Source organism: Anoplolepis gracilipes, chromosome 14, assembly GCF_047496725.1.
Source record: "Anoplolepis gracilipes chromosome 14, ASM4749672v1, whole genome shotgun sequence".
Lineage (NCBI taxonomy): Eukaryota > Metazoa > Arthropoda > Insecta > Hymenoptera > Formicidae > Anoplolepis > Anoplolepis gracilipes.
In genome coordinates this window covers 9,947,327-9,960,552 of record NC_132983.1, presented here as the reverse complement: position 1 = coordinate 9,960,552, position 13,226 = coordinate 9,947,327, and the positions used below count along the sequence as shown (strand labels likewise).

At 30.5% G+C, this 13,226-nt stretch overlaps 1 protein-coding gene across 2 annotated transcripts in view; it reads right to left on the bottom strand.

Annotated features, from left to right (window-relative positions):
* The window catches only part of Cow (Proteoglycan Cow), a 283,890-nt gene that overhangs the window by 156,999 nt on the left and 113,665 nt on the right, over nucleotides 1-13,226 (bottom strand). For both annotated transcript variants that reach the window (XM_072906664.1, XM_072906663.1), the window contains exon 2: nucleotides 2,160-2,217. In XM_072906664.1, the coding sequence (XP_072762765.1) occupies nucleotides 2,160-2,217 (58 nt within the window). The remainder of the gene's footprint in view (nucleotides 1-2,159; nucleotides 2,218-13,226) is intronic.

The following is a 13,226-nucleotide window of genomic DNA, read 5'->3' as shown; positions in this document are numbered from 1 at the left end:
CTAAGTCACTAAACTGTACAATAGATTTTCTTAATTAATTACTTATAATGTCGAATAAATCCACATATGTGTTCAGTAAATCTAGGCAAACTTATATTTTCAGAGGTCGATTGGTTACTGTCAAAACATCTAATAAGAGAATAGTTTATATACGGTATCTCTACTTTGAAATTTTTGAGAGCGTGTTTATGACGTCATGATATATACTCGGTAAATTTTCTGTGTCCGTTTGTAAATTCAAACCGTTCTTTTGTCTTTTTATAAAAACCATTTCAGAGATAAGTCTTTTATTATAAAAGGAAACTTCCTCAACTATTTTTACATTATGCCAATCAAAATCATGATTGTATTGTAGTCTATGATTCGTAATCACTGAATTGTTAGTGGTATTTCTATTTATATGTAGTTTATGTTCTAAGATTCTAGTTTTTAACATTCTAAAAGTTTGTCCCACATAGAATGCATCGTAATTAAAACAATTAATTTTATATACTACATTTGTTTTCAAGACAGGATGTTATCTTTATGTGCTTTAATAAATTTTTTCAATTTATTTAGGCTAATGTAGGATAATTTAACATTCGTGTTTTTAATAATGTTTTTTAAATTGTTCCGTTACAGACGGTAAATAAGGGATAGTAAAAAAAGTAGAAATATTCTCTCGTGCCCTATTGTTAGTGGAATTCTGTTTATAAATCAAAACCTTTAAACGTTAATTGATGACGTTGAAAATTAGATTGAGCAATTGTCCAGAAGAATTCTAATAATGAGATCAAAATTTTTTGAATGGAATCTGGGATGTGAAAAGCTGAAAGCTCTAACTACGAGTCTGATGATCGTGGCTCTTTTTTGGCAGTGTAGACGTTGTGAGTAAAAATTAAGATATCTCCCAAAAAATGTAGGTTTATGGAACCAGTCAAAAATTATAAAATTATTTTCAACCATGAGTAATACGTCTAAAAATTTTATGATCTTTCTCCACCTCTAAAGTAAACTGTAATCTGTCGTGACTGACAAACGTTATTATTATTTTTTTGTATGCCATTTTTGCGACTAATTATTTTACCGAGGTCAGTTTATGTTTTTTAACGACTAATATATTACCACCAATATCGAATCAACTTTATATTTGCGCTGAAGAAGACTCAAAGAATGAGCTTGAAATATCCATTATTATATCATTATAATATCATTTCTATTTATAAATTGATTATTGATTTTATGAATTTGTATTAAGTTATTTAGTTCATTATATCCATTTTTTAAATTTATTCTTAAATCTATATTATCTTCAGTTACATCATAAGTTTTGCGATATATTCTTTTGCTCTCCACTGCCATTATTATTAATTTATTTTATTTCAGAGTAATTCATACTCATTGTCAGTTCACTGCGATAATCAACGAAATAATTGTCTACTTTTAGAAAATAGAACCATAGTTTCAATTTTAAACTTAGTACAAAATTAAGACATCACAAAATTAATTATTGGCAAAAACTTAAATACGCGTTAAAAATCTGTACTTGCTATTTTTTGAATTGATTTTTAATATTCAAGTTGCGATTGAAGAAGATTACGTACTTGTAACGCCACACGAAAAAATTAAAGCTAAAATATAGAAAATGCCTCTTAATATAATAATTATAAAGATAATTTAAGCATTATTTTTCTTATCACACATACATAAAATATATTTCACTTATTTTATAAAAATTTGATATTTTTTTATTTACATTTTAATAATATACATTTTTAATCTGTTTATAAAAAAAATTGTTCAAATCTTTAATATTTTATTTATAAAATTAAAATATTTTATCATTACACAATAGAAATAATTATATTTATATTAGCATGTAATAATTTTTTAAAACTTCTATCTTCGTCTATGCTTTTAAGGTGTAATCTACACTCGATATAATTAATTTAATATTTTTTTTATATTTCTATATACATAATAATAATGTTTCCAAATAATTTATTTATTTATTTTAAACCAGAAAGTTATTTTTAATTTTGTATTTAAAATTTTTACTATTAAAAAATAAAAAATGTTTAGTTTTAAAAAGTAAAACGGCATGCAATAGGGATATTTGCATTAAGATAATTGAAGATACAATGATATAATTATAAATATGTGCAAATAATTCTACTTACTATTTGGATCATGTATCCAACGTTTCTTATCTCCAACTTTCATTATACGGGTGTCATCCTAAAAGAAAGAAAATTGATGTGTATTAGAAATAAATTTATATGTTCTATTCCATGTTCTATTCCATGCCAGTTGAGTATCCTATATCTAACAAAAATAAAGTAAAATATATGAGTACTCAGGTACAAATCCAAAAAAAATAAAAATTTAAGAAATAAAGATTTTTGCGTCCGTTTTTACCAAAATATACATATAAATAATTTAACTATACAATCTGATTGATCTTGAAAACAGACGATGTAGTTAACAGACGGTTGATAATAGATCATATTATCTAGCTTAAATTAGTTTAAATTTTTTAATAATTCAAAATCGAGTTTGAGTGAAGTTCTACACTTGGCATCTAAGCACTCATATAGGTATTGTACTTCATTTTTATTAGATATAGAATATCCAATAGGCATGGAATAGAACATTTTATAATACAAATATGCCATATATGTATATGACATGGAGACAATAAGGATACAAGTGAGGATAAAATGTTTATTTATGGAATATTTCATATATATTTCTTTTGGGATATATGTATAGGGTGTTTCCTCTAATTCGAGCATTTAGAATATCTGTTTCTTTTGATTATACGAAAAAAAATAAAGGGTGAAAATTGTTCAATTCAAAAGTATTGATAACTTCCCTAATAAGAAAAATCTTTTTTTTAATATAACCGTTTATTCAAGGTTATCGACATTTTAAAAAATAAGATGCATATTTTTATTAACACAGTAATATAATTTATAAAAAAACATTCTATTTATATATACATTAAAACTACCGAACTAAATTCCTAAATTCTTATAATTCTGTAACTTAAGAAGTCAATATCTTTTAAATGAAGCGTTTGCGAGCATACTTCCAGAGGATATTTTTGTTTTGTTTTGAGGTCTTAAATTCATTTTTCAAGTTTAGATATTTAACCCGGGAACACCCTGTATACACACATATATATGTATATGTATAATATACATAATAAAGAAAAAATTACATATATGCATGAGCTTCGTACGTAATTTTGAAACTGAAATACTAAGAACTTAACTCTTAACAAAATGATAAAATATTCATTTACTTTTTAAAAATTAATATTCAAATATAAACATAATCAAATTTAAATCCGCAATATACACTACGCACAAAAATATAGGGTTTTTATACGTCAAAAAATGGGCTATTTTCAAACTGTTGCAGTTCGGTGAAAAATCATCGCAGAAAAGTTTTAAAAAAAGCATTTTGAAGTTTTAACTTTAACGCACTTTAACTATCGATAGTTTAAAAAAAATTTTGTATTTTCCTTATTCTATGCTTTAAAAAAGAATACATTGTTTTGTTTCTTAAAATTATGTATTTTTAAAACTCTGCAGCTTGATAAAAAAAATTCTCTCAATGAATTCAAGTCAAATTACTTAAACTACAATATTTTTCCTACAAAATGTTATTTTTAAAACTTTCCTACGATTTTTTTTGGTCCAATTACATGACTTTAAAACCAGCCTTACATTTTATTGAAAAAAGACGTTTATCGCCAGCATGCGCGCGCGTGTGTGTGTCTGTTGTGTGTGTACGTATGTGCGTGCTGATTGAAAAATTAACATGATTTGATTTAAAAAGCAAAGAATTATATTTTGAACAGCAACCAAGACTAGAATATTTTTCCAGCAGATATTTTATCATTCTCTCTGGAACTGGTTGACAAAAAGTATGTTCTAAGTATTTAACAATTGGTTATTCTCTATAGATTGTAGTATCTCTAATGAAGAGGTTAAGGGTCGACAGGACAGGCGAGAAAATTCCAACGTCACTGTTGCCAACATTATAAAAATGAATTCTTAGTCAATGTGTTAATGTATGTCTGTATACGTGCCAACACCATTGTATTGCTCGCGTGAACGTTTGTACGATAGAAAAGGATCGCGCAATCGCGCTATTCTTGTTCCTCCTCAAGCATATTGGATTACCGAGATACGGCCTGAAAATGCTTTCTGGTCTCTTGTGGCAGAAAGCAGTAATGTAGCAAGGCTAACGGGCGCCCACTTTTTATGAAATTTATATTTGCATATGTACATATATGTATATATATCTAAATTGTAGTTAAAATTATATATACGGTAAAATATTGTATGATGATGAATAATAACAGTAGGATAATAGCTAACATAGTGAACTAATATACACAGTAAGACGGGCGCCTAATAGACTTGGTGATATGTTGCTTTCTTACTATCGACACTTCGTGTGTATCATATCAATAGAAAATAATATGATTGTCAATTCGATGTCTTACTTGACATTGCACATTGTAGACATATGTTTAAATACAGACATAAAAAAAATTTATAATTTATTTATAATAAAAATTCTTTTTTTAGAGAATAAATTTAAGAATAACTTTTAAAATATTAAAAATATTTCTACCATTTTATTACTACACATACAGGGTGTCCGATAATAATTGCCTCACCTCTCTAGGGCAGATAGAGCAAGTCAAACTGAACATGAAAGTCCTCTTTTGCGATCTTCGTAATAATTACCGAGAAATTAATTAACAAAGATTGACAAATCCGGGCGAGTATAAGCGCGCGACGAGAAGGCCCATCCTACTGCTACGCGGTTACTAGGCGCTCATTGAATGATAGGAGGAACGGTCTATGACTAGCAATGAATGCGTACGAGTAGCGCGCCTAATAGTAACCGCGTAGCAGTGGGATGGGCCTTCTCGCCGCGCGCTTATACTTGCGCCGATTTGTCAATCTTTGTTAATTAATTTCTCGATAATTATTACGAAGATCGCAAAATGGTAGAGGACTTTCATGTTCAGTTTGACCTGCTCTATTTGCCCTAGAGAGGTGGGGCGATTATTACCGGACACCCTGTATATTGTATATGTATATAAATAAAATATTTATTTTATGTATGCTTTATTTATATGTATTTTGTAATAAATCGATAATAGCTATATGAAAAGATATATTTTCTAAGAAATATTCTTTTTAAATTAATAGGTTTCATAAAAAATATATTTTAATAGTTTTATGTAAAAATATATTTTATTATTTTATATAAATATTTATTAAATGTATTATTATTGAAAATCATTGTACATGTAATGTCCAGGCACAAATATCGATATGATGATGAGCACACTGGATGCGATTATTGGTAGCAATAAAATGCCAAGTCTAATAGGCGCCCGAGTACTACATACTGTATATTAGTTCACTTTGTTAGCAATTATCCTACTGTTATTATTCATCATCATACAATATTTTACCGTATATATATTTTAACTACAATTTGAACATACATATACAGTCGGACCTCTTATCCTACGACCCTCTTATGCTACGAAACCTCTTATCTTACGACAAAAAATTCTCTCATGCTACAACCGCGAAAGGGGAATTATACCCCCACTCTCAAATTTTTGTCGTAGGATCAGAGGTTTAAGGGAAAGATTCCGGACCGAAAATGTCGTAGGTACATATATGTACATATGCAAATATAAATTTCACAAAAAATAGGCACTCTTTAGTCTAGTTGCATTACTGCTTTCTGCCGCGAAAGACCAAAAATCATTTTCAGGCCGATATGTTAGAAGAACAAGGATAGCACGATCTTTTTCTATCTTGTCTCACGTGATGCTACCAACATGATTTTTGTTAGTTGCACTTCAGGTACAGATAGCGACATTCGTAGTTCCAATATTTAGCCTCGAGAAAGTCATATTCCTTCATAAACCTATTTTTAGTATATTCTTTACAAAAATAAGAAACTACGTATAGAGCCGGATTTTGCATTTTTGCTCTTAAAAATTTATAATAAATAGAATATCAATTCGGGGAACAGCTACACCTGACTCTCGACAATCGCTATCAGCAGTATGTTTTTTAGAAATTTTATATCGACCTTTTTTCTAAAAAATCACTCTATACGTAGATGAAAAGGATTCTGCTGATTACAAATATCATAATTTTATCATGATCTTTGCTGTATTTTGGCCATGAAGTAGTATAAGGAGACCTAACTCCACAGATTGAAAGTGACACGAAAAAATGTTCCGATTAGTGACAAGTTCGTCAAATGGAATAACCTGCAACCTTTTGTCGCCATCTTGAAATTGTATATACGTGACATATGATGAGATAAAAAGGTTAGAAACACAACGGAGTACGGAATTGTCGCAGTCTTATATGAAAAGTATAATAATGTAATATTTGAAATAAATATGTAAAATAGTCATAAATTTTAAAAAGAAAAGAATTTTTATATCTACAAAAAATTAGTAAGTATGTAACGAAGCGCCCCCCGTTATTAAAATTCCCGACAACACGACCGTCGGAAGTCCGCGGACCAGTGAACACCGACCAGACCAAAGCGGAGGCGCCGTGCGCCCTTTTTAATGTACCAAGACTCGCGAGACTCCCGAAAGGGAAATCGCGACGCGCCCGAGACTAAGTCCCGTTCGGGTACCGACCGACCGAACCCAAGAACACCCAAGCGCGAGACGAGATCTCGAGACCCGCCAGGGAGGCAAGCTCCAGCGACCGAGAACGGAGACACCCGACCGAGATACATGTGGCGCGCAAACCAGATAACGGCAGAAGTCTCAGAGGAAGAGGAACTCCCACAGTATAAAACCGCGCAGCCTCCACGATCCAGACCAGATCTCCGAATCCGGTTCTCCAAGACGGGCTACGCCTCAGAGAACCTTCCTGATCCCACGTTACACAAACTCCAGAAAACGCTATTCAAGACTCACGATCCCCATCCTGAGCGACTGCGGTGGAGCGTACTCCGCCACCATCGAGAGTTCTCGGCGACTCGTCCATCAGCACCCAAATCCTCCAGAATACTGGACCAGCGGTCAAGGGGTAGAGAGTGAGCTGCCTCTGACGAGAGTTCTCGTCATCCGGTAACCAACTCATCCTCCGAAAACGCCCTCTCTCTCACAACCCGCCCGCCGAATCTTGATCGACTCAAGGCACGTGAAACAACAGCCGGATAAACGACAAAAACCGGCATGCGCGATAAAGCAAACAAAAAAAAACCCGACGGCGCCCGAGCGACCAACAAAAATCCGACCACCGAAAAAAAAACTGCCACGCGCCGCGCCGCTAAAAATAGCGCACGCCGTCGTATGCAACCGTGCACTTTAAAGGCGGCCCGCCGAGCGACACTTACCACAACTTTCATTATCATACCATCACACTGTACATAGCGCTCATCTCATTTACACGCCGACGCACACACCCACACTCACACGCCTCTTTGTACATATACACCCAAGTACACAATAAATGACTCTACATTTCAGTATAACCAAGTCTCGTATCTCTTTTTCCCCTTTAGTTACGAACCTTGATCCCGGCGAACTATCCGGCAGAACCTCAGATTAAAGGAGGGGGCCGTTATAAGTATATAAGTAAAATAAGTAAAAGTAAATATAAAATTTATAATAAATTAGTATATAAGTATATACAAATAAAAATAAAAGTAAATATATAAATTTAAATTAAAAGAAATAAATTATATAATTTAAACTTTGTTTTAATCATATAATTTATTTCTTTTAATTTGAATTTATATATTTAACTTACTTTTACTTTTTTTCTTATTTTTACTTATATACTTACTGACATTATTTTGAATTTAATCAAGATTTAAAGATGTGTCTATCTTTATCTTTTTTCTAAATAAATAAAGACAGACATATATTTAAGTCTCGCTTAAAACCAAAATAATGTTGATGCAATCGAGCTATCATAAATAATATTGTATATTTTATTTAGAAGTGAAAATCAGAAAATCTTGTCTTTAGTAAAAATATTAATGTATTAATATGTTACGTAGAAAACTAATATATTTCTTTATTTTTTAGGTTTTCACAAAGAAGCATAATGAAACTTATAAATAATAGATATAATAGTTTTAAACACGCGTGTTAATATACTACCACTATTACACGTCACTAACACTGCGTACATATATGGTACATATACACAAATATTCAAAATGGCGACAAAAGGTTGCAGGTTATTCCATTCGTCGAACCTGTCACTATACGGTACATTTTCAGTGAGCAACTTTTTTCTCTCTACGCTATATAGTTTACTCTCCTTATACTACTTCATGATTTTGGCCAAAATATGAGAATTACGAATCAGTCTCCGCGAGAGGTCTCCACAGTGTCTCCTGTCGACCCTTAATGGATGATTTTCGTAGTTTATGACTTGTTGAATAAAAAATTACTCCAAGTTAGATAATGAACAATTTTCGTGTTTAAGCGCGCGCTATTTATTTTGTGTATGTTTATATTGTATTGTATGGTTATTATTATGTATGTTAAAGTTAAGAGTTACAGTTTCTTTTCCGCATGAAAAGTGCAATAACGCAAAAATCAGATGTTAATCGAGCAATCAAGTTACTATTCTATTAACGTACAATTAATGTGCAATCAGACACTTCGTTGCTTGAAAAATACTCTTACAATTCAATGCGTATGCAAAATCGGTATTTGTTCATCGTTGCATAAAAAACAGTAATGGAGTTCCGTTTAAATACTTAAAAAAAAATATTTATTCGTTCCTTTGAATAAAATTTACATCTCCTTGTTCATAGTAATATGACTCTAAACGCTTTTTCGCGTTTATAATACCGATACAACAAAAATTATAATATTATTAGCCAAAAACTGAAATAAAATTTAAAAAATCTTAAACGAACTGCAAGTTGATCGAATTTCTATGACACGACGACATTTATTTGCATTTGATCGGATTTTATTATCAATTGAATGCAATATTGTCCTCACATATATAAATAAGATCAATAAATTAACAAAGGTAAATAAATGGCAGCAGAATTGAGTAATAATATTCTAGCTATTGGATATGGAATATCTATATATTGGATATGTACATAATAGCATACATATAATAGCATATATTGGATATGCATACGATAGCAAGAAGCACTCGATAGAGCAAATGAAAACCCAGAAATTAATAAAATAACTAGCAAACTGAATGATTTGCATTAATCAGGTTACACTTGCAAAAGATCGCACTATTTATATTTCATTACTCATATCATTTTATCTGTCGCTCGGATATATGAAAAAGACATGTTGGTATGCTAATATTTTATCTTATATACAATCATTAATGTTAATTTTTTATAACATTTAAATTAATATAGGTATTGATGATGTATTGAATTTATCAAATTTTATTTTATTTTTACATAATATATTTATAATATTTATTGTTAATAATAAGTATTATATAAATATATTATTAACACATCTCACAAATAGTATAGGATATCATTTGAATATTCCATAGGATAAGGATAGATGAAGATAGGTGCCACACCTGACTTTCAAAGACTATATTTTGTAATTATTAATTATGAGAAAAAAAATGCAAAAAAAAATTATCATCAGTATACTTGATTATAATTACTTATAATTGATTATAATTACATAACTCTAATACTTTTATTTTTTTTTAATAACAAAAAAATTCTTACAAAAGTCGTATCTTATCTATATACATATGTACACCGAAAAAATTGTATTCTCTATTTTAGAAGAATTCCTTCTAAAGCTTTCCTCCAATAAAATATTCTAAAAAATTCAGAATATTCCCCTCTAATGATCTTTTGTTAAGAATAGTATATGAAATAAAGAAAATATTCTTAAATTGTATCATACAAACCCTATTTGCGCTTACACCACTAAAGGGCATAACGGTATATTTTTCCCGTAGATAGAAAAACCTTTCGCAAGATATAAGAACCCCAATCAAAGAGAGCTCAGTATCGGGGCTTTTAGCCCTGAAGATGCAAACTGCAATGTTTGCGAAACGTCATTGAGTGCATTACGCTGTTCATTCACGCGGCATCCATCCGGAAGTCCCCAGTTTAGACAATTCTAATGGCCACGAAAGCCTCAAGATTAGAAGTGTATATATATTCTTACATTAAGAATATCTAATACTTTTCTATTTTTTAGAGGATTTCTGGGTTTAGTTAAGAAAATCCTCTTGGCGCTTATTTTAGAGGAAGATATTCTAAAAATAAGTGGTATATTCTTAAAATGAGAATATGATTTTTTCGGTGTAGGTAAGATGCCATTTTACTTTGGATCTACATAATATACTAATTTTGTAAGAACATTCTTATAACTTTATAATATTAGTATATCTCTTGTAGTAAAATTATGTACTTCACAAAAAATTAATTATCATCAAAAATAGTATTCAAAACTGTCTCTATAAAAAAATGTTCTTCATAAAAAATTAATAACATCAGAAATAATATCTTCAAAACTATTATTTACAAAAAAATTAATCGTCATCAAATAAAATTATTAACTTTACAAAAATACAAAATAAAATTCGTTAAAAAAAAGACATCGAAGAGAATGATTGCCAAATATCCTTCTTCAAAATTGTTTTTTATATAAAATTACTATTATGAATAGTATTTTCAAATAATATTATCTTTTCAAAAATTTTGTAAACCTCTACAAAATACATTACAAAAACAATATCTCTCTATCAAAAATATTAATTCTTTTAAAAAATGTTTTCAAAAATATAAATAAATAGTATGCAAAAATACTGAAATAAGAAAAGCAACCAAATATGTTTGAAAGTCTTTAAAATACAAACTGTTGTTTAAAACTAAAAAATGGAATCTCTCAAACCAAAATAAATTCTTTACAAAATGGCATTAAAAATTAAATACATATATTAATAGCATGGAAGTTCGGTAGATTTTAGATATGAAAAATAGAATGTCCAACACCGGCATTTAACTCGCTCGTATGCTAGATAAATGTATTGTCAGGTGACGTCCTTCGGCTGTCCGTCACAGGGACGAAATGCCCGACTGTGAGAGAAGATATCGGGACTTGCGTCCTCCTCCTGTCTAGAAGGAGAAGCGATCTCATTTTGCATGCGCACCTCCGCGCGAAGTTTGCATCTCGCGTTTTGAGTTTGTGGTTCTAGCGGAGTCGTCGTGTCACTTTGGAGATCATTGCGTCTCAGCCGGCCGGCAGGAAAAGGACACCAGATGACGAGGAAGAGGATGAGGTGAGAGAGGCCAACAAATCACGTGGGAGCACGTTGGGTGAAATGGTTTAGTTTATCATCAGTGATGTTAATTTTGCGCCATTGCCTGCACACACACACTGACAGCGAGTGCTGTACGTGTGTCGCTCGGCATTCGGCCAGCTTCGGACAGTGGAAGAGCGCAGACATACTATCTGCTGTCTCTTTCTCTCTCGAGAACCATAGCTGACGACGAACTAGCTCGAGCTAGAGAATCATATTGTCGACTTGACTCGTCTATTAGATGTCGCGTACAAATAATAAATTGAATAAATAACTAAAATAAATCTCCTAATTATATCCTTATTATTCTTATTATTATCTTCTTAATTTACTGTAAATCAGGGTTGGGAAAATATCAATTAAATTTTTCAAAATAATTGATGTGAACAAATTTAATTACAGTTTTTTGTACTGATGACTAATTTGAAAAAAATTAATTGTAAATCGTTCAATTGACGATTGATAAAAGCGAGATTAATCGAAGATTATTTGATTAACGATTAATATAAACGAAATTAATTTAAGTTCGCTCGATTGACAATTAACCCAGTAAAATAGCATATTTTAGAGGAAAAAATTGAATAAATGCTGCAATTTCGTAGAGAGGTGTATTTTGAGGTGCTTTTTAACATATCAAAAGTCCCCATGCGTGGAAGCTACGGAAAAGTGGTGAAAAACATGTCCAAAAAACCGGTTTTTCATAAATAACTCGAAAAGTATCAAGTTTACGAGCAAAATTGTAGCTAATATAATTCCGCACAATTTGATTTTTTATAGAACTCCGTACGACCAATAGAAGCCGAGATAGAATTTTTTTAAATATGGGTCATTTTGCGACGCGACGAAAACGCGCCCGCGCATCGTGCATTTTTCGTTAATATCTCGAAAATGGCCATTCGGATCGCAAAATCGTTTAGATGAAAATTGTAGAGCATTAAATTGCGAATGAATTGCTTGTTCTTCATTCCTGTGCGATCGATATTTTCGGAGATACGAATATTTAAAAATTTTTTGAGTGCACTGTTAGTGGCTAAAACTACAATTTTCGTGTGAAAAAGTCGATTATAACTCAAAAAGTACTGATCGTACGCATATAGCATGTATTATAAAAGTAATAGCGAATAAAATTTTGAAACTTTTCATGTCTATTTGAATTCATTTTGGTTGAGATAAAAGCAAGAAAGTTGCAAAATTTGAGTTCTTAAAGGTATTTTGCAAAATAGCTCACTTCCGGTTGGCTGTAGGTTATAATAACATATACATTAATTAAAGACAATTAAATTATCTGTAAAATGAGCTGTTGCAAACCCTTCTACGATAAATCATTTATGAGTTATAGGTGTTTAAAGATAAAAAACAATATACATTTTTATTAAAAATTACAGTTATAGTGCAAAAACGTATGCGTAACAATTTTTAAAAAATTAGTTTCAACCTATTTTTATTAGTTCATATACATATGAAAATGATAAATAATAAATAATAAATAATTTTTTTCTGCACTTTTTCCGACTGTAAAAATGACCCAAAATTTTATTTTCGTAAATCTACAAAATTACAAGTATTTTCAATTGTTAATTCTGCAGCAGTACTTAATAAAAATGTTACATATAGGAGTGAATTTTGTAGGAAATTTTGTTCAATTTAGGTCCTGTGCATTTTCTTCGTAAAATTGATAGAAATGAAGATATAGACAAGAAAAGGAATGAAAATGCAATTTTGGCATAATTTATCCGAAAAACAGCACTTTTCCAATACCTGTTTTTTTAGTAAAACACATCTCGTGATGGACTTACGCAGCTGGATCATTTTCATATGTATATGAACTAATAAAAATAGGTTGAAACTAATTTTTAAAAAATTGTTACGCATACGTTTTTGCATTATAACTGT